Genomic DNA, 25,224 nt, shown 5'->3' with positions numbered 1-25,224 from the left:
AATAATTACAAAAAATAGCATTGGTCTATTTATTTCACGAAATTAATTTCTTCAGGCAATGTATTTAACGCGAATGGTTGTTAAGTGAGTTTGGTTTGATTAAAGTAATAAGAATACAAGATAGTTAGAGTAGAATATGATTATATTACATTTTAATTAGAATGCAATATGGTTATGATGATATAGTGTTGGTATATGAAAGATAAAAGGAAGATGTGGTCATTTGAAGGAAAGAGTTTTTACATGAATGAGAGGGATTAATATGTAGTTGAAATCTCATACAAAATGTGACGCTACATTTTTCTGGCGCAATATACACATAATTTTTACTAATCGCGCAAAGGCAGTAGTTCTGAACCTTTTTGGGGGAACCGAACCCCACCAATTTCATAATAGAGTCGTGTTTCTGAAAAGTCAGAAGGCGGAGTGGATATTGAAGTTTTGATTTACACTCAAATTGCTAGTAGTTGTTCTAAATAAACCGGAAGTGATCTCCCCTAAACTTTCTGGAATATTCTTATTTACATTACGCGATATGGCAACTCAGGATATAGACACTATTGTTAATCCATTTTTAATTACTTAAACTTTTAAAAATAGAATAGAATCTCGTAGAAAAAAGTATTGCGCACGAAGTGAATACTAAAAAGAGGCGTAGCGATGGGGGCCCAGGGGTGCATATGTCCCCCGGGCGCCGACCGTATACAACGCCAAAATAATCTCATTTCAGCTGCTATTTTGAATTATAAATATTAAAAAATATCTGGGGGGTGGGGGCGCCAAATTAAAAGTTTGTCCCCGGGATGGTTCGCTACGCCACTGATGACAAACAAAATGTGTATGATAGTGCGGAACATTATTAGTACTTCACAAATTCACATGCATTTTTAAGAAATCGGAAATAGCGTAAACTACTTTTTCTGTTAAGCAGAAAGTACGCAAAATTTGAACAAAGACAGAAAAGTAGATATTTTTTTACATGTGAAATTTCATTTATCTATCTGAAATAGTACTCAAGTTATAGGCTTTAGAAAAATTGAAAGTAGAATAAGTTCCACTTCCGGTTGTTGGAAAAGTTGATACATATCTACAAATTTGATATAATAGTTATATATGAAATTTTATCAACTAAGCTGTAACGGTACCCAAGTTATCGTGTTAACGGACACACACACAGACACATGGACAAGATATTAAAACAATGTTTTTTTCGTCTCAGGGAGGTGTAAAACGTCGAAATTTGCAAAAATCTCGATTTTTTTTACACGATTACCAGACTTTCTTTATACTTCGTATATACAAGAAAATGGAATGAATATAATATACAGGAAACCCGTCTTGATTGGATTTGAATTTCGGGCTTATAAAGATAAAAAAGAAAGTAAAAAGCATGTAGTGAAAAGTAAATATAGCAGGGTGGGGTGACTTGTTTAATTAAACATAGCGTCTGATTAAAGTTACTGTTAATTGCAGTGTCACAGCATGTGGATCTCTTGTTAAAAATAGTCAACTAATTAGCCTGGTTTTTAATTAATGATTTTGTCACTGTTTGGTCTGACGCGTGATGCAGGTCCTTGATGCAGGTTCAATTTGATCTGGCATACTGGGTGGGGCTAAACCGCGGGCTTTAAAAACCGTTCAACCAAGGGAAGAAATCCAGTGCAGAGAATGACACTTGGAAGTGTTTTGAGATTGGTAAGTTATAGACAGTTATTTTGGTCAAAAGTTGATGTCATTTCGGGGAACTCGCGACTTACATAATTTCAGTAGTTTAACTATTGTAATAATAGTGCTGATCATTTCATTATTGCAAATATGTTCTATGAAATACCTAAAAAAAATTCCTATGGAACACCTGTAAAAGTCCTATAGAACACCTGTAGAAGTTACATGGAATACCTGTAAAAGTGTTGAAATACTTGTAAAAGTCCTATGGAACGACTGTAGAAGTCCTATGGACAGGTTTAGAAGTCCTATGAAACACCAGTAGAAAGAGTGTTGAGCACCTTTAGAAAACATTTGGAACACCTGCAGAAAACCAATAGAGCCCCCTTAGCTAGGTCACATAACAAAGCATAACGAAACCGCTGTTTTTCTTTGTAAATAAATTTATTAAATTTATATTCTTTATTGTGCTTGTTGCATTTTGTCTTTTGCTAACAACAAATAAATCAAAAGTCATTCTTATAGTTAAGCTTATTTATAGTGATTTAATTTTAATTAAAAAATTTGCAGTTCTAAATATATAAAACTGTTTCGTAAACCAATTTGTTTAATTCTTCACTTATATGTAGGTGCTATTGACCTTAGTTGTAGGTCACGTGATAAGTAGTAGAAACAGATTACAAAAGGTACAAACTGTAGTGAAGAGTCTGGCTAGACAGGTAGGTGACCTATTATGTTAATTAAGTCAGCGTTAATTTATGCCGGGGTGCATAATGGTACCTGTGAGATTGATGAGCTTCTGTGTCTTAGATATCAGTGTGGTGATGTTGTCAGATGACTGCTTGTGAATTTCAATGGATAAAACAGAAGACGAGAATGGAACAAAATATGCTCTTGCTCAGTTTGGTTTAACCCCCCCCCTCACCATCGCCTCTTAACTTCATTCACACATGCAACAGTAGGTTCTCTACTGGTTGATAAAATAAGATAGCATCAAGCTAAAAAAATACATTGAGAAAGATGGGTTTTCATAGTTAGAGAAACTAGTTTGTATCATTATTACCGTGTTTTCTCTTCATCTTCTTCGTTCTTAATTTTTAGTATTGGAATGGATTCCCTCTAACACAATTAACTAACTTAGTCAATGTGTTTGATATCAAACTTTAATGATGAGCTAAAGTAAGAAAGTAAAGTTCCCATTTGGAAGCTGGCGGTCTATAGGGCAAATGAAGTAGAGTTCACATGTTCCTATGACTACGGCATATGAACGGATAGTGCTATGGAGAGGAAGTTTAATTTTTTTTAATCGTAGAATATCCTTTAAATTTGAAGTCATTACTGGCAAAATTACATCACTAGTGACATGTATGTAATCATTACTCACATACTCCCATGACATTTGTGTCCTAATCTTTTGGCTCCAAATCTGCTAGTCTGTTGTTGAGCTGGTCATGAGTATGACGGACAACACTATCGTTAAGAATTCAAATGTTGCTGATGTTTTTCATGAGGATTATATTGCAGCATATGTCAGACAACAGTATCGTTAAGAATTCAAATTTTGATGACGTTTTCATGCAGGTTATGTTGCAGCATATGTGAGACAACACTTTCGTTAAGAATTCAAACGTTGCTGACGTTTTCTATGCAGATTATGTTGCAGCATATGTCTGACAACACTATCGTTAAGAATTCAAACGTTGCTGACGTTTTTCGTGCAGATTATGTTGCAACAGATGGGAGTGGAGGAAAAACTCAGGCAAGATGGCGGGTCCGGTCTGAAACAAATCCGGCTGGACCTGGACGGGCCCAAACTCTACTACGTCACCAGCCACAGTGGTCTCACTATGAACCACATCCACGACCACAGCAGCACAATTCGGACGTTGGGCGTAGGGGCAGGACAGGTCAGTTGATATGTTGTTGTTGCTTTTTTTTAATTTACCATCAATCTTCTCTAGATAAAAAAAAAATTCAATTAGTATAAATCGTCTCTAGCAAACTATTTTTGTTTAATTTACCGATAATTTTCACTATAATCTATCTATATACTACTAAAACTCAAGTTTGTGTACATGTTTGAATATTTTTGTTTTGTTTTTTTGTTTGTCTGATTGACTATTGTAAATGGTTCTACTCTATGTGGAGAGCTGTAAAATTGAAAATTTTTTGTTTTCATGCAGACTGCTAATCACAAATTTATTTAAAGACATTAATTCATTTATTGATTTATTCATTGGTAGATTAACCACATTAATTTTAAAAGATTAGAAAAACGACTTGACTTGACGGAATAGTGACGTCACATTTTTTGTTTACTTTTTAGTAAAATAAAATGGCGGCTTCTATCGAAAAAGATTGTGTTCCCATTCCAAAGTTTTACGCGTTCTAAAGCTAATTTTCTGTCGGCTATAACTTTAACAATACTTATTACGTTCCAACACTTAAAATCAATTTTTAACTGTCTTTTTCATGTAGTTTTACGATAAATTTCTCTAGATCTACAGATCAGCTGCCGAAGGAAGAACATACAAACATGTTATGAAATCTAGATTCTAGATCTAGATCTAGGTCACTAGACTTTACGTAAATTCTAGATCTAGACTTAATGCAAATTCTACATCTAGAATCTATTTCAGGCCTTATTTTATATAAATCTTTGTTTAGCTTCAATGAACATCTAATTCGAGAATACATCGGATTTATCTATCTAGGTTCTAGAGCTAGATATAGTAGGATTATTTGTTTTTTTGGAGGCGTGGTCGGTTGCTACCAACAATGGCGTCCGGATGGGACGCATGACTTCCGACTAATTTTAGGCTATGTTTACCACGAGCAAAATGGCGGGTTTTCACGTTATATAAACATGCTATAGGTGGCCAGGGCTAGATATGCCAGTAAAGCATTTTAAAATTTGTTTTCGATAATGAAGGCTAAATTTTGAATTCGTGTCATTAAAATTAAATAGAACTTTTTAAAGGTCACCTGTGACGTCAGTATATGAAGGGATAGTGTGTTTTTAAACACAAAAAAAGTCTTTTTGAATGTGGGGTCTGGTTATTTTGTGATGATTAGTGCCAGACGTGATGTCATGTATGGATGACCCCCGAAACCCACAGTTAGCTAACTAGATAACGGGTAGTCTAGTATTTTTAAAAAAATTACCATCAATCGCTTCTAGAAATAAAAAAAAAATATACCATAATTTCCGTATACTATTTTCTAAACTATGTTGCATTGTTTATTTCCGCATACTATTTTCTAAACGGTGTTGCATTGATTTGTTTCCTTGCAGTACGTTCTAAACGGTGTTGAGTTTCGGACCCGCCATGAAAATTTCAAGCTGCAGATGCCCGGTAAAACAAAACTGAACGGGGAAGTTGAAGACATACCTTTCCCTCCAGTACCCCAAAATATACTAGCGATGCCGACCGTTGAACAACAGGTAAGATAAAAATTAACATATGGTTTATTTTCATGTAAAGAAGTTACTTAACAACGCAGGTTATTGCGATCCCTAATTAGATTGAATTATTATCTGTTTGTGGGAAGGATTTTTTATACACTACCTAGAGAGCTCAGGAAGGAATATCTGTTACAGATCCCCGTGGCGAAGGAATGTTCTAGAGAATATAAGTTACTACATGTAAAATGGAATATTATGTTTAAAAAATGAAGCTTGAGATGCAAATATTAGAATTTTAGTTTTTATAGTAAAAACCAAAAATCAAGCAGAAAATTTGCGGGCCCCTAAAAAATCGGGGGCCCCTGACTGCAGTCACCTCACCCTCCTTTTTTAATCCGCTACTTGTTGACATTGTTACCTAGATCAGGGGCATTGGGCAGATGTTTTGTGTTGACATTGTTTCGTACATTAAGGGCAGGGGTTAAGGTTGACATTAACAAGAACATGATGGATATTGGGAACGGGTTTAGAATAGCTATCAAAACTCATCAGAAGTGCTATCAAAACTCATCAGAAATGCTATCAACAGTCACCAGAAGTGCTATCAAAACTCACCAGATGTGTTATCAAAACTCATCAGAAGTGCTATCAAAACTCACCAAAAGTGCTATCAAACTCACCAGAAGGGCTATCAAAACCATCCCTGTTCTCGCAGTACAGCCAGTTACAACCCTCTTGCTTATCTCTACAGATCAATGAACTACGTCAATATTTCCTAGCCTTCTCCAAAAGCGACACAAGGATACGGAACTACACCCCGTACTTCAGGCCTGTCCTATGTTACCTAGAAGGTGCATGGGTCAACAAGACGGAGAACTTAAAACCTCATCTAATGGAAGGTGACCACGGTGTTGATATCGAGACGTATTTTGACCTACAGGTCTGTTCAGCTAATTTTCACACATGTGTGTGTGCATCTGTGTGTGCTTTTGTACGTGCACGTTTATGTGCATTTGTATGTGTACGTGCAAGTGTACGTGTATGTGCGTGCGTATGTTAATGTGTATGTGCATGAATGTATATGTGCGTGTTTTTTTTTTAAATATATTTTTTTGTCTGTGTAGGAGAGGAATCGGTTTAACGGCCACACCGGCAAGGTCAGTCTCAGGGAGAATCACCCGCTGTTGCCGACGATCATTTCCAAGATCTCGGACTTTGGTTCCCCGACATACGGCCAGTGGGACTACAGGATACTCTGTTATCCCATCGATGACAGCCCACATTACGAGGGGTACCTCAAACTGTCGATTCTACAGCCTCTGGACGATCTGAGTGTCCGACTTTCAAGAAATCTGCCGTGGTACCTGTACCAGGTAAGTAAAAATATGCCCGCATTTCTGGTCTCGTACACATACCAGGTAAAATCATATGCCCATGTCTGCATTGTATCTATACCCGGTAAAAACAGGTAAAAAAATATGCCTAAGGCCATTGAACTCTGAAATTGAAAAAAATACATCTCTATGTCAATGTGCCCACGATGTCTCTTCAATGCCATCACAATGCCACCTACTATGCCCTGTTGGGTCAGAATTCCACAAGCATCCATTCACTAATAATAACAGGATGCACCGTAGGGATGGACAATAGGTGACGCGTGCAAAGAGACTGACCGTTCAGACAGGACAGTAGTAGTCTTTATGCTGACCAGTAGCCAGAGTTGTTAGCGCCAGGGGGAATGGTTCGTTGGGTCACAAGTCACTATATTTTACTGTATTCAGAATTATTCCACAGCATCCATTCACTATGTCATTACAGGTTACACCGTAGGGATGGACAGTAGGTGACCGCGTTCAAAGAGACTGACCGCTTTGAAAAGACTAGTCTTTATACTGACCAGTAGCCAACGTGGTTAGCGCCAGGGAGGATAATTTGTTGGGTCACAAGTTTTGAGCGCATTGTCCCATGGGAATACCTAGGGGGTTAGGACAGGGGTATAAATACAGGCAGGTTACATAGTCTCTCTTTCTCTCTCTCTCTCTCTCGCTCGCTCTCTCTCTCTCTCTCTCTCTCTCTCTCGCACAAGCGCTCCGGTTAGGGGAAGCCTCGCTCAGCGGAACGAGAATTTATTGAATTATTAAACAGCACAAACTAAGAAGTCTCCTGTCCTGTTCTATATTTTACTGTAGCAGACTCGGGTAGAATTATTAAATACCCCTAGAAAACGACGGCCTTGTTGGCTAGTGCCCGAGCCAGTGTCAGCAACGTATTCGGCGGGAGACTAGGCATACGGACTGCAAAATTGTAGTCCGGTCTGCAACATGCCCTACTTTGATATCGATATATCATCGTTAATGGCATAACGGCGGTGTAACACTGTCGTAGGGTTACTAAATCATAGGACTAAGTAAGTGCTGTATCAAAGAAAGACTTACATTATACAAGTTATCAAAAGAAATACTCACAATAAACACGTATATCAAAGAAATACTGACAATACACACATATATCAAAGAAATGCTGACAATACACAAGTATATCAAAGAAATGCTGACTATATACAAGCATTGTAATCCTTCCCAGATAAAGTTTGCCTGAATCCCATTCTCCCCCCTCCCGTTAAGTATTTGCAAGTAGACAGAGTGTGTGGGTGCTAAGCTACAACAAAGTTCACTCGGGATTTCCTGATCGGTGGTGCCTGAAGAAATACAATATTGGGCAGTGCTTGCTTCGCGATCGCCGTGACGTAGTTTTATTTGGTATTACCCTTTCTCTTCTCTTCAATAAACATGTTTAGTAAATCTTTTCCCCCCCAACAGATGTCGCCGTCTGCGAGGTTTAGCATTCAACACCGTTGGGACAATAAAGACAAGTATTTTTATTATCGGGATTATCTCATGCAGGAAATACCAGGCCGGGACAACCAAATGGTCGACATTAACGAAACATCTTTCGGCGGTGTGTGGTTCAATGGCGGATATAGAACAGCAAAGGTCCTCAATGTGGGGAAATACCACCACAGATACAAGGGGTTTATAAGTTATCGTTCTGATATGCTGGGCTACAGTGACCCCAATGCGTACTTTGCGGAAACTACACAAGAAGATGTCGTACCAGTGTCTTTAGAAAACAAAGGCCAACTTACCGTGAAACGGAATACTTGGGCCATACCTCTGGAGATTGTTTACCTGACCCCGCTGCTGTCGTGGAACCCTTACAACATCACACACATTCCAGACAAAGATTACGTCACCAGGGACGGCAGGCACGGCGGTAACACACCCACAACGGCGTACGACGGGTATCATGATGAGTTATTTCACATCACGCCTATTGAATTCTTCGCTGGGGACGATCCCGATTACGCGTTTGCTAAAAGAGTCGGCGTTCTAGACTCGCGGGGAATGTTAAGGAATTTGACCGCGTCCGGCACCAGAGTCTTCTTGCCCAACATCCCGGATGTTGGCGTCATACGTACACGGTTCCCTATCGTGCCAATCCACGGGGAGTTCAGCCCGCCATGGAAAGAGATCAACGCCCTAAAAAAGATTGTGAAGGAGATGCACAAATACGGTGAATTCCTGTACCAAAAACTGGTCAATCCTTAACTATCTACGCTCTGAAGAGGAGTCATTTAACCAATATGTATCACAAGTTTGTGAAAATGACTTGTATTCGCTGTTTTATTTCAAACACCATTGCGACATTATGTTTAAATAAAAGTAGTTTTGTCGTTTTGTAGTTTTTTGTCTTTTTATTTAAAAAATAGTTGTGTAACTCAAACGACTATGTTTTAACTTAAATTCCTTTCTTGAAAAATAACTGTATATACGTTTATTACAGGAACTTGAAATTTTAAAATATCCCATTCCAGTTTATATATTAACTGACTACACGGCAAAGTCTTAAAGAGGTGGTAGCTTTATGTAAGCATCACTAAAATATACTGCGATTGGTTCCTGAATGGTAGACACTCCTCACACTTCACATTTAACTAGGTTTTCAGCGACTGCTTCTCGGCTAAGTTCAGTCATCAGACTCAAAGCTTAAAATATGTATAACACGTCTTTAATTTTATAAGTGTGTTGTTAGTCCAGAACATTCGAAGTGGCTAGGCAAAGGGCTGACGAGACCATCCTTTCACACGCCGAGGTCACAGAAACAGGTGAACTCTATTTCGCCTCTTACATGAACCGTCAGGTTCAAATGGTTATATCATCTGACTACAATTATGCCCAGGAATTAAAACAATGTTGAAATTATTTCCATCATGTTCATGTAACGTCTCATTATAATTAACAATTGTTTGTTATCTATATTTTACTGCACCGGTGAAGACAAACAGTTAAAGCGCTTTTTAATACATTTTCTGTACATATTTTTGTATGAGTACATATTTTTGTATGTGTAAATATTTTAATCAGGCAAATATTACCTACTAAGTACTTAATCAAATTCAGTGGCGTAAGCAGGGTTACTTTACAATTAATTTCTCTAAATCTAGATCTAGAATCTACAGATCATGTTTACTATCTAGAATCTAGGTCAAACCAAAATTAATTAGTTAAAAATAAAAACAATTTTAAAAAGACGTTAAATTATTGAGTTGCTTTATTAAATTATTTTAGTCCTTTAATATTTTATATGAACCTATGTTTGCTTAGCTATGGAATCGGATAATTTAAGATACAATGTAATTTGAAATAATACAAGATCTAGTGCCTATTCGCGGAAATGGAGTTTCATACGCAGAATACAAGTAAAATATTTATTAGTATAATCATACCTGATCCTACGAGCCTAGTTAGCTAAGATGTTAGTGTCTTAGGTTACCATGCGGGTGGCATCATGTGTGTGTAAATTTTTAATTTTTTTTTTAATGTGAATGAAAAAGTTGCCTATAGGAACTTGGCGGGATCTGTGTTTCTTCCAGACTTCTTTCTCCGGGAGGGGGGGGGGGGGGGCACTTGAAATTTTCGGGGAGGGGGGGGGGGGGCGGTAGACTTTCTTCGGGGGGGGGGGGGGAGGACACTGTTAAAAGAATATATTTTCTATATAAATTATATAAATTTCTTTTTGTTTGGGGGGGGGGGAGTTGAATTATTTCGGGGGAATTACCCCCCCCCCCCCGAAGAGATGTCTGGAAGAAACTCTGGGCGGGATGATACAGGGCAGGTGAGGTAGAATTCACCTAGGCCCGAATTTTTTTTTAAACGATAAAAAGATGTTTTCTGAGACTAGGTGTAGAGTTCATCTGTGACGTCAGCATTTAAAGGGATAGTGTGGACAGATCCATGCTCAACCGAAATCGGTGTTTTAAAAGACAAAATCATGTATGAGATGGGGGAGACACTGGGCAGGTGAAGTAGAGTTGGGTTGGTGTAGAGTTCACCTGTGATGTCAGCATATCAAGGAATAGTGTAGTCAGGCCCATGCTCAGCCGAAATCGGTGTTTTTAAAAGACAACGTCGAAGGTGTGTCTACTTTATGAATGTGGGGTCAAGTTATTTTGTGATGATAAGGAACAGACGTGATGCCATTTATGAATGACCCCCGAAACCCACAGTTATGTATATATTTAGTCAATTGATATATTGTAAATTTAACGCTACAACCTTTTAATTATTCGTTTCATCAAAACGTTACCAATCGTGTATATTTAGACGTGTGCCCTGTTTTCCAGAAGTTTAATTAAATGTGAACATGTCGGCAGTTCATTTCTTTGATCTTAGTTGTTAGGGTGCTAGTTTGTCTACACTACCAACTAGACAAGCCAAGGCATGCTGTTAGCACCTCGGCGACGTCCCAGTTGTCAGGGGAGTCACGGGGCTACCGGTTACATTACTTTACGGGTGATGAGTGCAACACAGTGATTCTTACAAAATGCCAGACCCTACCCCCCCCCCATGACGTCATTTATGAATAGTAATTGACTATTATTAATTTTCAATTAATTCTAAAAGTTCTAATTAATTTATAAATAATTATATAACAAATAATCTTACCTTTCCTGTTTTGTAAACTAGATGCACCTAATACTATGCAAGTAAACTAATATCTGCTGACTAGTGCTGTCTAGTGTCTGACAAAATGTGCTGAAGTGGTGAATGTACGATAAGGAAGTAGTTCATAAACGACACATTGATCTATTCGATACTTGCGAGGCTAAGAAAGAAGGGTGGGATGGGAGTCGGCTTGGGAAAAAACTTGAAAGAGACAACCAAGCGCCTATGTACACAGGGGAGGTAATTCACATAAAGTTTACTTTGACATGTCTTGTAAAAGCAAAAACAAGAAAACGTATATAAAACCGAAGTTTCTAGTAGTATGCTATTTTTTATTAATTGTAGGATACAGGATAGTACAGGATAGAAATTTTACCATTATGACAAACATATATTAACCTTGAAAAAGATACAATGGATTTCGGGTCCCTTACCAATGCCGCAAAGAAGAACTGCATCATGAAACCCACTTCAAATGTAGCGGCTTAACGATCTTGTTTTCTTTAAAAGAATTTTGCCGTCGACAGCGTGTGTTTGATTGTAGGGAAATAGAACTCGACCTTAACGATGGTTAAAAATACAATTATAAATAACTTTTTACTTTCTCGAATATACGAAGTATAGAGAAAGTATTGTAATTGTGCAAAAAAAAAATCGAGATTTTCACAAACCTCGACGTTTTACACCTCACTGATACGGAAAAACATAATTTTGCAATCTTGTCCGTATGTCTGTGTGTCTGTGTGTGTGTGTGTGTCTGTGTGTAAACACGATAACTTGAGTACCGTTACAGCTATGTTGATGAAATTTCAAATATAAGTATTTTATCAAAATCGTAGATCCGTATAAACGTTTGAGCGATTTCCGATAACCGGAAGTGGTACTTTTGCTACTTTGAAATTTTAAAAAGCCTATAACTTGAGTACTATTTCAGATCTAATTCTCTATCTGCTGTCAAATTTTGAGTAATTTCCGTTGAACGGAAGTACTAATTTACGCTATTTCCGATTTCTCAAAAAACGCATGTAAATTTAAAAAGCACTAATAATATTCCGCACTATTATGCACATTTTGTTTTGGCGTTCGCTTGGTGCGCAATTCTTTTTTCTACGAGATTATATTCTATTTTTAAAAGTTTAAGTAATTAAAAATCATGTCTATATTCCGAGTTATATAAGAATATTCGAGAAAGTTTAGCGGAGATCACTCCCGGTTTATTAAAAAATGTAAATAAATTTGACGACAATTTTCGAGCCTCGTATTTGGTCCCCATCCCCTGCTCCATCCGCCACAGTACACTTTGGAGGATCGGTCAAACAGTTACCTGGCCTCTATTTGGCTATCAATGGGGAGCAACCATTCACTGAAGGCATTACAATTTGAAGTTTTGCCAATATTTTACATTGCAGTTTGTGTAATGGATTTTAATTTTTGCGGAAGAGAGTGGTATAGTGACTGTAAAAGAAAGATAACCGTACAGCAGTAACAGTTTTTATTACAAACCAAATATCAAGTAAAAATGCACGAAAATAAAATTCAAAATTCTTAAAAACATTAATAATAGTCGGCTGTGGGCCCGCTAAACTGGTCCCCCCCCCCCCCCCCCCCCCCCAGACGCTGAGAGAATCGTGTAAAAAAACTTAGTGTTGTCTCACATTAATTAAGTCAGACGCAGAGAGAATTGTGTAAAACAACCTTTGTTTTGTCTGACATTAGTTTGTGACAGCAGATACATGCAATGGAGCTAATTAAGGAATAATTACAAAAAACAACATTGGTCTATTTATTTCACGAAATTAATTTCTTCAGGCAATGTATTTAACGCGAATGGTTGTTAAGTGAGTTTGGTTTGATTAAAGTAATTAGAATACAAGATAGTTAGAGTAGAATATGATTACAATACATTTTAATTAGAATGCAATATGGTTATGATGATATAGTGTTGGTATATGAAAGATAAAAGGAAGATGTGGTCATTTGAAGGAAAGAGTTTTTACATGAATGAGAGGGATTAATATGTAGTTGAAATCTCATACAAAATGTGACGTTACATTTTTCTGGCGCAATATACACATAATTTTTACTAATCGCGCAAAGGCAGTGGTTCTGAACCTTTTTAGGGGTGCGCGGACCTTTGACCACAGGTGCTTTGACCATAGGGAGTTTGACCATAGGGGGTTTGACCACAGCGGAGCTTTGACCATAGGGGCTTTGACCATAGGGGGTTTGACCACAGCGGGCCTTTGACCATAGCGGTGCTTTGACCATAGGGGGTTTGATCATAGGGGGTTTGACCATAGGGGGTTTGACCACATGTGTTTTCTCAGCAGAGGGTCTTTGATCACAGGTGGTCTATCAACTGGTGTTTGATCACAAGCGTTGTGTCCGGCTTTAATCATAGGTGTGATACAATTAACACGATTTTATACATGTTTCCTGAGAGTACGTTAATAGAAATTAACATGTATTTAAAAGAAGCCAAGAACTATATTTTAGTCTCCACATAAAGGCTGGTGCTAGGCCTCATAGATTTATTTTAAATATAAATGAAACACAAATAATGCGACATATAACAAGTTTCACAAATAAATAATGTAGATATACTTTAAAATACATAGCATATATAAAGGATAAAAAATGATACAAAACTTGCCAACAATATAGTCAAAGATGTAATACATAAAATGGTTAACTAAATGACAGATGTGCTATAGCAAGCAAATATGTCAGTACATCTGTTTGGCCATATGTCTAGACAGCACGTTGTACTTTTTCGTGCAGCATCTTGTATCGCTTCTCAGCTGGGTAGCTTGCCCCTGCGACACCTTGCAAAAAAGTTGTCTTTAGCCGTGTGCAGTCCATCTGTAGCCTTTCAAGGAAACGCCACATTGTTGGGTGACTACATTGGAGGAGAGACTGAAGACTGTAATGCCATCCTTCACAAATGTTATTTGTTCGTGCTACACCATCGCCATTTGTGTGCAAGATTCTCCATGGTTTTGACATAGAGTAGTTTAGACGACTTGTATTTATACATGATGATTTAACATATTATTACATCATGTCAAAATTTAAAATATAATTTAGCAACTTTTAAAATAAATCCTTACCATATATGGACAGCATTGGACAAAACACCTGAGATCAAAGACCCTATGTGGACAAAACACCTATGATCAAAGCCGGACACAGCGCTTGTGATCAAGCACCAGTTGATAGACCACCTGTGATCAAAGACCCTCTGCTGAGAAAACACCTGTGGTCAAACCCCCTATGATCAAACCCCCTATGGTCAAAGCACCGCTATGGTCAAAGGCCCGCTGTGGTCAAACCCCCTATGGTCAAAGCCCCTATGGTCAAAGCTCCGCTGTGGTCAAACCCCCTATGGTCAAACCCCCTATGGTCAAAGCACCTGTGGTCAAACCCCACCAATTTCATAATAGAGTCGTGTTTCTGAAAAGTCAGAAGGCGGAGTGGATATTGAAGTGTTGATTTACACTCAAATTGCTAGTAGTTGTTCTAAATAAACCGGAAGTGATCTCCCCTAAACTTTCTGGAATATTCTTATTTACATTACGCGATATGGCAACTCAGGATATAGACACTATTGTTAATCCATTTTTAATTACTTAAACTTTTTAAAATAGAATAGAATCTCGTAGAAAAAAGTATTGCGCACGAAGTGAATACTAAAAAGAGGCGTAGCGATGGGGGCCCAGGGGTGCATATGTCCCCCGGGCGCCGACCGTATACAGCGCCAAAATAATCTCATTTCAGCTGCTATTTTGAATTATAAATATTAAAAAATATCTGGGGGGAGGGGGCGCCAAATTGAAAGTTTGTCCCCGGGACGGGTCGCTACGCCACTGATGACAAACAAAATGTCTATGATAGTGCGGAACATTATTAGTACTTCACAAATTCACATGCATTTTTAAGAAATCGGAAATAGCGTAAACTACTTTTTCTGTTAAACAGAAAGTACGCAAAATTTGAACAAAGACAGAAAAGTAGATCTTTTTTTTACATGCGAAATTTCATTTATCTATCTGAAATAGTACTCAAGTTATAGGCTTTAGAAAAATTGAAAGTAGAATACGTTCCACTTCCGGTTGTTGGAAAAGTTGATACATATCTACAAAATTGATATAATAGTTATATATGAAATTTTATCAACTAAGCTGTAACGGTACCCAAGTCATCGTGTTAACGGACACACACACACACAGACACATGGACAAGATATTAAAACAATGTTTTTTTCGTCTCAGGGAGGCGTAAAACGTCGAAATTTGCAACAAATCTCGATTTTTGTTTTACACGATTACCAGACTTTCTTTATACTTCGTATTTACAAGAAAATGGAATGAATATAATATACAGGAAACCCGTCTTGATTGGATTTGAATTTCGGGCTTATAAAGATAAAAAAGAAAGTAAAAAGCATGTAGTGAAAAGTAAATATAGCAGGGTGGGGTGACTTGTTTAATTAAACATAGCGTCTGATTAAAGTTACTGTTAATTGCAGTGTCACAGCATGTGGATCTCTTGTTAAAAATAGTCAACTAATTAGCCTGGTTTTTAATTAATGATTTTGTCACTGTTTGGTCTGACGCGTGATGCAGGTCCTTGATGCAGGTTCAATTTGATCTGGCATACTGGGTGGGGCTAAACCGCGGGCTTTAAAAACCGTTCAACCAAGGGAAGAAATCCAGTGCAGAGAATGACACTTGGAAGTGTTTTGAGATTGGTAAGTTATAGACTGTTATTTTTGTCAAAAGTCGATATCATTTTTGGGACCTCGCGACTTACATAATTTCAGTAGTTTAACTAGTGTAATAACAGTGCTGATCATTTCATTATTGCAAATATGTTCCATGAAACAACTGTAAAAGTCCTATGAAACACCTGTAAAAGTCCTATGGAATACCTATAAAAGTCCTATGGACAGGTTTAGAAGTCCTATGAAACACCAGTAGAAAGAGTGTTGAGCACCCTTAGAAAACATTTGGAACACCTGCAGAAAACCAATAGAGCCCCCTTAGCTAGGTCACATAACAAAGCATAATGAAACCGCTGTTTTTCTTTGTAAATAAATTTATTAAATTTATATTCTTTATTGTGCTTGTTGCATTTTGTCTTTTGCTAACAACAAATAAATCAAAAGTCATTCTTATAGTTAAGCTTATTTACAGTGATTTAATTTTAATTTAAAAATTTGCAGTTCTAAATATATAAAACTGTTTCGTAAACCAATTTGTTTAATTCTTCACTTATATGTAGGTGCTATTGACCTTAGTTGTAGGTCACGTGATAAGTAGTAGAAACAGATTACAAAAGGTACAAACTGTAGTGAAGAGTCTGGCTAGACAGGTAGGTGACCTATTATGTTAATTAAGTTAGCGTTACTTTATGCCGGGGTGCATGATGGTACCTGTGAGATTGACGAGCTTCTGTGTCTTAGATATCAGTGTGGTGATGTTGTCAGATGACTGCTTGTGAATTTCAATGGATAAAACAGAAGACGAGAATGGAACAGAATATGCTCTTGCTCAGTTTGGTTTAACTCCCCCCCCCCCCCCCTCCCCATCGCTCTTAACTTCACTCACACATGCAACAGTAGATTCTCTACTGGTTGATAAAATAAGATAGCATCAAGCTAAAAAAATACATTGAGAAAGATGGATTTTCACAGTTAGAGAAACTAGTTTGTATCATTATTACCATGTTTTCTCTTCATCTTCTTCGTGTGACCTACTTAGATCTGGTGTTTTTTGTTTTTACATTTGTTACTTTACCATATATGGTCTGTGGTGTAATCACTGGTTTTTTCCACTGTCTTAAGAAAGTCTTAGACTCAGTATTTTTCCACTATGAGATGATTGGTTGATTCGGACCAGGTGATACCCCAACCAATAGCCTTATGATTTGAAGGTGACCTTCCATGTTGCCCAAGTCGATAAATAGACCGCGCACAGACATCTTTGAGAGATAATAAGCCCTGTGTGTCGCCGTGTAGTACTAAGTTGTTTAAGCAGCATATTCTTATATTACTTGTGGTTAAGTAATTCTTTAAGCTTATAGCAGCGTTGTGTAAACTGTGGAGATTTTTCTGAAGTGTTAAAAGCTGTGATAGTGTATCATATTATTTTTTCCCACAAATTGTAAGTTAGGTTTTATTCATTCTGTAAATCTATTTTATCCTGTATAAATCTAGTGTTCTGCCACGACTTTGTACACTCATTAAAAGTTATATGCAAATTAAATGTATTGTTGGCATCAGTAGTTTCTCTAGTGTTTCCCCTAGACATCAAGTACGAGTCCTAGTGAACTATTGTGTTAGCTTTCTTTTATTTAGGCTTGTCGCTATCTGTGTATAATCATTTAAACGAATCCGGGAGCGTTCGCCAACTATCTGGCTGATAGAGTGGTGTTTCGTTACATTCGTTCTTAATTTTTAGTATTGGATTGTATTCTCTCTAACACAATTAACTAACTTAGTCAATGTGTTTGATATCAAACTTTAATGATGTGCTAAAGTAAGAAAGTAAAGTTCCCTTTTGGGCAAATGAAGTAGAGTTCACATGTTCCTGTGACCACGGCATATGAACGGATAGTGCTATGGAGAAGAAGTTTAATTTTTTTTTTTAAATGTAGAATATCCTGTAAATTTGAAGTCACTACTGGCAAAATGACACCACTAGTGACATGTATGTAATCTTTACTCACATACTCCCATGACATTTGTGTCCTAATCTTTTGGCTCCAGATCTGCCTGGTCTCTCGTTGAGCTCGTCATGAGTATGACGGACAACACTATCGTTAAGAATTCAAATGTTGCTGACGTTTTTCGTGCAGATTATGTTGCAGCATACGTCAGACAACACTATCATTAATAATTCAAATGTTGCTGACGTTTTTCATGAGGATTATATTGCAGCACATGTCAGACAACACTTTCGTTAAGAATTCAAACGTTGCTGACGTTTTTCATGCAGATTATGTTGCAGCATATGTCTGACAACACTATCGTTAAGAATTCAAACGTTGCTGACGTTTTTCGTGCAGATTATGTTGCAATGTTGCAACAGATGGGAGTGGAGGAAAAACTCAGGCAAGATGGCGGGTCCGGTCTGAAACAAATCCGGTTGGACCTGGACGGGCCCAAACTCTACTACGTCACCAGCCACAGTGGTCTCTCTATGAACCACATCCACGACCACAGCCACACAATTCGGACGTTGGGCGTAGGGGCAGGGCAGGTCAGTTGATATGTTTTTTTTATTTACCATCAATCTTCTCTAGATAAAAAAAAATTCAATCTATATACTACTAAAACTCAAGTTTGTTTACATGTTTGAATATTTTTTTTTGTTTTTTTTTTGTTTTTCTGATTGACTATTGTAAATGGTTCTACTCTATGTGGAGAGCTGTAAAATAGTATATAGGTAGAGAACAATTTTTGTTTTCAGACATACTGTTAATCACAAATTTATTTAAAGACTTTAATTAATTTATTGATTTATTCATTGGTAGATTAACCACATTAATTTTAAAAGATTAGAAAAACTACTTGACTTGACGGAATAGTGACGTCACATTTTTTGTTAATATTTAGTACAATAAAATGGCGGCTTCTATCGAAGAAGATTGTGTTCCCATTCCCAAGTTTAACGCCTTCTAAAGCTGATTTTTTTTGTCGGCTATAACTTTAACAATACGTCCGTTTGCTGTATTTATTACGTTCCAACACTTAAAATAAATTTTCAACTGTCTTTTTTATTTAGTTTTACGATAAATTTCTCTAGATCTACAGATCAGCTGCCGAAGGAAGAACATACAAACATGTTATGAAATCTAGATTCTAGATCTAGATCTAGGTCACTAGACTTCACGTAAATTCTAGATCTAGACTTAATGGAAATTCTACATCTAGAATCTATTTCAGGCCTTATTTTATATAAATCTTTGTTTAGCTTCAATGAACATCTACTTCGAGAATACATCAGATTTATCTATCTAGGTTCTAGAGCTAGATATAGTAGGATTATTCGCTTTATTGGAGGCGTGGTCGGTTGCTACCAACAACAATGGCGTCCGGACCGGACGCATGACTTCCGACTATTTTTAGGCATGTTTACCACGAGCAAAATGGCGGGTTTTCACGTTATATAAACATGCTATAGATGGCCAGGGCTAGATATGCCAGAAAAGCATTTTAAAATTTGTTTTGGAGAATGAAGGCTAAATTTTGAATTCGGTGTCATTAAAATTAAATAGAACTTTTTAAAGGTCACCTGTGACGTCAGTATATGAAGGGATAGTGTGTTTTTAAACACAAAAAAAAGTCTTTTTGAATGTGGGCTCTGGTTATTTTGTGATGATTAGTGACAGACGTGATGTCATTTATGGATGACCCCCGAAACCCACAGTTAGCTAACTAGATAACGGGTAGTCTAGTATTTTTTTTTAAAATTTACCATCAATCGCTTCTAGAAATAAAAAATATACCATAATTTCCGTATACTATTTTCTAAACTATGTTGCATTGTTTATTTCCGCATTCTATTTTCTAAACGGTGTTGCATTGATTTGTTTCCTTGCAGTACGTTCTAAACGGTGTTGAGTTTCGGACCCGCCATGAAAATTTCAAGCTGCAGATGCCCGGTAAAACAAAACTGAACGGGGAAGTTGAAGACATACCTTTCCCTCCAGTACCCCACAATGTACTAAAGATGCCGACCGTTGAACAACAGGTAAGATAAAAATTAACATATGGTTGATTTTCATGTAAAGAAGTTACTTAACAACGCAGGTTATTGCGATCCCTAGTTAGATTGAATTATTATCTGTTTGTGGGAAGGATTTTTTTATACACTACCTAGAGAGCTCAGGAAGGAATATCTGTTACAGATCCCCGTGGCGAAGGAATGTTCTAGAGAATATAAGTTACTACATGTAAAATGGTAGAGAAAATATGTGCTTAAGTGCCTAAGTCTGATGGTGATAATTGCAGAGAGGTTAAGTGTTGACGATTCCTGGGCGGATTTAGCGTAAGTAGGGTCCTCGGCTGAAAATTTTCGGGGGCCCTTATATATATATATATATATATATATATATATATATATATATATATATATATATATATATATATATAAATATATATATATATATATATATACATATATATATATATATATATATATATATATATACATGTGTGTCTGTGTGTGTGGGGGGGGGGCGTTGGATATTATATTTTAAAAAATGAAGCTTGAGATGCAAATATTAGAACTTTAGTTTTTATAGTAAAAACCAAAAATCAAGCAGAAAATTTGCGGGCCCCTAAAAAATCGGGGGCCCCTGACTGCAGTCACCTCACCCTCCTCTTTTAATCTGCTACTTGTTGACATTGTTACCTAGATCAGGGGCATTGAGCAGAGGTTTTGTGTTGACATTGTTTCGTACATTAAGGGCAGGGGTTAAGGTTGACATTAACAAGTACATGATGGATATTGGGAACGGGTTTAGAATAGCTATCAAAACTCACCAGAAGTGCTATCAAAACTCATCAGAAGTGCTATCAAAACTCACCAGATGTGCTATCAAAACTCATCAGAAGTGCTATCAAAACTCACCAGAAGGGCTATCAAAACGTACCATTCCTGTACTCGCAGTACAGCTAGTTACAACCCTCTTGCTTATCTCTACAGATCAAGGAACTCCGCCATTATTTCCTAGCCTTCTCCAAAAGCGACACAAGGATACGGAACTACACCCCGTACTTCAGGCCTGTCCTATGTTACTTGGAAGGTGCATGGGTCACCAAGACGGAGAACGTAAAACCTCAGCTGATGGAAGGTGAACACGGTGTTGACGTCGAGACGTATTATGACCTACAGGTCTGTTCAGCTTATTTTCACACATGTGTGTGTGCATCTGTGTGTGCTTGTGTACGTGCACGTTTATGTGCATTTGTATGTGTACGTGCAAGTGTACGTGTATGTGCGTGCGTATGTTAATGTGTATGTGCATGAATGTATATGTGCGTGTTTTTTTTAAAATCTGTTTTTTTTTGTCTGTGTAGGAGAGGAATCGGTTTAACGGCCACACCGGCAAGGTCAGTCCCAGGGAGAATCACCCGCTGTTGCCGACGATCATCTCCAAGATCTCGGACTTTGGTTCCCCGACGTACGGCCAGTGGGACTACAGGATACTCTGTAATCCCATCGCTGACAGTCCGCATTACGAGGGGTAATTCAAACTGTCGATTCTACAGCCTCTGGACGATCTGAGTGTCCGACTTTCAAGAAATCTGCCGTGGTACTTGTACCAGGTAAGTAAAAATATGCCCGCATGTCTGGTCTGGTACACAAACCAGGTAAAAACATATGCCCATATATGCCTAAGGCCATTGAACTCTGAAATTAAAAAAAAATACAACTCTATGTCAATGTGCCCACGATGTCTCTTCAATGCCATCACAGTGCCATCTACTATGCCCTGTTGGGTCAGAATTCCACAAGCATCAATCCACTACCTAATTACAGGGTGCACCGTAGGGATGCTGACCAGTAGCCAGGGTTGTTAGCACCAGGGGGAATGTTTCGTTGGGTCACAAGTCAGTATATTTTATTGAATTCAGAATTATTCCACAGCATCCATTCACTATGTCATTACAGGGTACACCGTAGGGATGGACAGTAGGTGACCGCGTTCAAAGAGACTGGCCGCTTTGAAAAGACTAGTCTTTATACTGACCAGTAGCCAACGTTGTTAGAGCCAGGGAGGATAATTTGTTGGGTCACAAGTTTTGAGCGCATTGTCCCGTGGGAATACCTAGGGGGTTAGGACAGGGGTATAAATACAGGCAGGTTACATAGTCTCTCTCTCTCTCTCGCTCTATCTCTCGCACAAGCGCTCCGGTTAGGGGAAGCCTCGCTCAGCGGAACGAGAATTTATTGAATTAATAAATAGCACAAACTAAGAAGTCTCCTGTCATGTTCTATATTTTACTGTAGCTGACTCAGGTAGAATTATTAAATACCCCTAGACAATGACGGCCTTATTGGCTAGTGCCCGAGCCAGTGTCAGCAACGTATTCAGCCGGAGACTAGGCATACGGACTGCAAAATTGTAGTCCGGTCTGCAACATGCCCCACTTTGCTATCGATATATCATCGTTAATGGCATAACGGCGGTGTAACACTGTCGTAGGGTTACTAAATCATAGGACTAAGTGAGAGCTGTATCAAAAAAAGACTTACATTAAACAAGTTATCAAAGAAATACTGACAATACACACGTATATCAAAGAAATAATGACAATACACACGTATATCAAAGAAATGCTGACTATATACAAGCATTGTAATCCTTCCCAGATAAAGTTTGCCTGAATCCCATTCTCCCCCCCCCCCTCCCGTTAAGTATTTGCAAGTAGACAGAGTGTGTGGGTGCTAAGCTACAACAAAGTTCACTCGGGATTTCCTGATCGGTGGCGCCTGAAGAAATACAATATTGGGCAGTGCTTGCCTCCCCATCGCCGTGATGTAGTTTTATTTGGTTTTACCCTCTCTCTTCTCTTCAATAAACATGTTTAGTAAATCTTTTCCCCCCCAACAGATGTCGCCGGCTGCGAGGTTTTCCATTCAACACCGTTGGGACAATAAAATGAAGTATTTTTACTATCGGGATTATATCATGCAGGAAATACCAGGACGGGACAACCAAATGGTCGACATTAACGAAACATCTTTCGGCGGTGTGTGGTTCAATGGCGGATATAAAACAGCAAAGGTCCTCAATGTGGGGAAATACCACCACAGATACAAGGGGTTTAGAAGTTACCGTTCTGATATGCTGGGCTTCAGTGACCCCAATGCTTACTTTGCGGAAACTACACAAGAAGATGTCGTACCAGTGTCTTTAAAAAACAAAGGTAAACTAAACGTGAAACGGAATACTTGGGCCATACCTCTGGAGATTGTTTACCTGACCCCGCTGCTGTCGTGGAACCCTTACAACATCACCCACATTCCAGACAAGGATTACGTCACCAGGGACGGCAGGCACGGCGGTAACACACCCACAACGGCGTACGACGGGTATCATAATGAGTTATTTCACATCACGCCCTTTGAATTCTTTGCAAGGGACGATCCCAATTACGCGTTTGCTAAAAGAGTGGGCGTTCTAGACTCGCGGGGAATGTTAAGGAATTTGACCGCGTCCGGCACCAGAGTCTTCTTGCCCAACATCCCGGATGTTGGCGTTATACGTACACGGTTCCCTATCGTGCCAGTCCACGGGGAGTTCAGCCCGCCATGGAAAGAGATCAACGCTCTGAAAAAGATCGTGAAGGAGATGCACAAACACGGTGACCTCCTGTACAAAAAACTGATCAAGCCTTAACTACCTACGCTCTGAAGAGGTTTTATTTAACCAATATGTATCACATGTTTGTGAATATGACTTGTATTCGCTGTTTTATTTCAAACACCTTGGCGTCATTATGTGTAAATAAAAGTAGTTTTGTCTCTTATATCTGAAGTCCAAATATTTGCCACTATTCCATTGAAATCATCATCGGGTTCTTACCTATTCCATGTATATTTTTGGTTAGTTTCCGTATTTAACTTAAGTTAACATTTTGGTGAAATAAAATACCTGTAAAATGTGTAAAGCAGACTAAAAAAATTCATAAAAAACGTTTCAACAACAAGCTTTTATTTAATAATGCACATCAAAGTAGAAAATAAATTATACACTACTTTTTAAATAACTATAAAGAAAAGTGTGGGTCTCTTCCTAAATATTTGTAAAAGTATCCAATAGATACTAAAGTGACCCACGCTTTTCTTTATAGTTATTTAAATAGTAGTGTATAATTAATTTTCTACTTTTTAGTGCATTACTAGACTTACCCGTCATCCCTTGGATAACTGTGGGTTTCGGGGGTCATCCATAAAAAACAAACATCACGTCTGTCACTTATCGTCACAAAAAACCAGACCCCACATTCAAAAAGATGTTTTTTTATCTTTTAAAAACACCAATTTCGGACTATCCGTTCATATACTGACTCTACTTCACCTGCCCAGTGTCCCGCCAAGTCTCAGACAACATGTTTTTATCGTTTAAAAAAACGGTTCCGGCCGAGCATGTCTCTGACCACACTATCCCTTCATTTAAATTTTTAATTTTTTAATTTTAATTTTTTTAAATTGATTTAAATGTGTTGTTTACTTGTTGTTTAATTATATCTTGCATTGTCATCAAAATTATTGATTTGTACTTTAGATTGATTTGATTGAATGTTATGTATGCTAACGTCATACCATATTTAGTTTTTACGCGTCATTATTTTGGTGAAATTTAAATGTAGCCATTTTAAACGGTGTGTCCTTTGACACGTCGTACTATAACGTTGTTGTTTTTTAAAACTTGAAGTTTATAATCTTAATCAAATTTTTACTAAGGTGATCAAAAATTAAGATGACAATGCAAGATATAGAAAAACAAAATACATTGATTGGTAAAAATAAAAAATTGTAATTAGACGTAATGTCTTATGTATAAGTAAACCTTCTTAAATTTAAGAAGTTCAAGTCAAAAAGAAGTTTGATGAAAACTGTAATACTAAAGCGAACATGGGAAGGTAATCTGGTGCAAGACTAAGATATAAATTCGTCTTCCTTCTAGGTTCATTGTCTTTTTTGGATGAGGTTAAACATCGCCATGTTTTCAAATATCGCGATGCAAACCCCGTACTCTCCCCTCTTACTTAGTAATCACATCGTCTACCCATTGTTTACAAGACTCTTACAAAGAAAAAATATCCCACCCCTCTACTTGAGACATAAAATACAAAAGTGTATTGTGCCTTGTCGTCACAGAAAACAAAAAAGGGTGGCGTCTAATGTTGTTAACCCTTGTCTTCCTAAATTATTTTTTAACTTGTTAAAGAAATTGAATGTTTAGTTAAGGATTCTGACGCGAATATGTTTCACAAGGGACGATACTCGTGGCTGTAAACAAGTCTGTTCTAATTTTAGAACAGTTGTCTTTCCTCTCGTTTCTCTATTAGGGAAGACACGCGACACGACTTTTAAAATGTAAACAAACGTGCACGAGGAGCACTTAAAA

The 25,224-nt window shown here is 37.7% G+C and overlaps 1 protein-coding gene across 2 annotated transcripts; it reads left to right on the top strand.

The window, feature by feature from the left end:
- Positions 1-1,515: 1,515 nt before the first annotated feature.
- On the top strand, positions 1,516-23,767 carry LOC131941944 (uncharacterized). 2 transcript variants are annotated; one of them, XM_059301577.1, is made up of 7 exons: positions 1,516-1,695; positions 2,295-2,384; positions 3,387-3,572; positions 4,961-5,110; positions 5,823-6,011; positions 6,196-6,444; positions 22,702-23,767. In XM_059301577.1, the coding sequence occupies exons 1-7, from the start codon at positions 1,669-1,671 to the stop codon at positions 23,488-23,490; spliced, it is 1,680 nt and encodes a 559-aa protein (XP_059157560.1). In that variant the 5' UTR covers positions 1,516-1,668; the 3' UTR covers positions 23,491-23,767. The 2 variants fall into 2 exon arrangements, with proteins under 2 accessions (XP_059157560.1, XP_059157559.1); XM_059301576.1 differs by lacking the exon at positions 22,702-23,767 and adding an exon at positions 7,891-8,808.
- Positions 23,768-25,224: the final 1,457 nt, after the last annotated feature.

The sequence above is a fragment of the Physella acuta genome, unplaced genomic scaffold (genome assembly GCF_028476545.2).
Source record: "Physella acuta isolate Inbredline_101_S28 unplaced genomic scaffold, ASM2847654v3 ptg000378l, whole genome shotgun sequence".
NCBI classification, from domain to species: domain Eukaryota; kingdom Metazoa; phylum Mollusca; class Gastropoda; family Physidae; genus Physella; species Physella acuta.
This window is presented reverse-complemented; position numbering and strand designations above follow the sequence as displayed.

Bases quoted from the DNA above. Each gene is read 5' to 3' on its own strand.
- LOC131941944 (XM_059301577.1), top strand. From the start codon at position 1,669: ATGACACTTGGAAGTGTTTTGAGATTG. The intron at 6,012-6,195 runs GTCTGTTCAGCT...TTGTCTGTGTAG, and splicing joins AGACGTATTTTGACCTACAG to GAGAGGAATCGGTTTAACGG. The intron at 6,445-22,701 runs GTAAGTAAAAAT...CCCCCCCAACAG, and splicing joins TGCCGTGGTACCTGTACCAG to ATGTCGCCGGCTGCGAGGTT.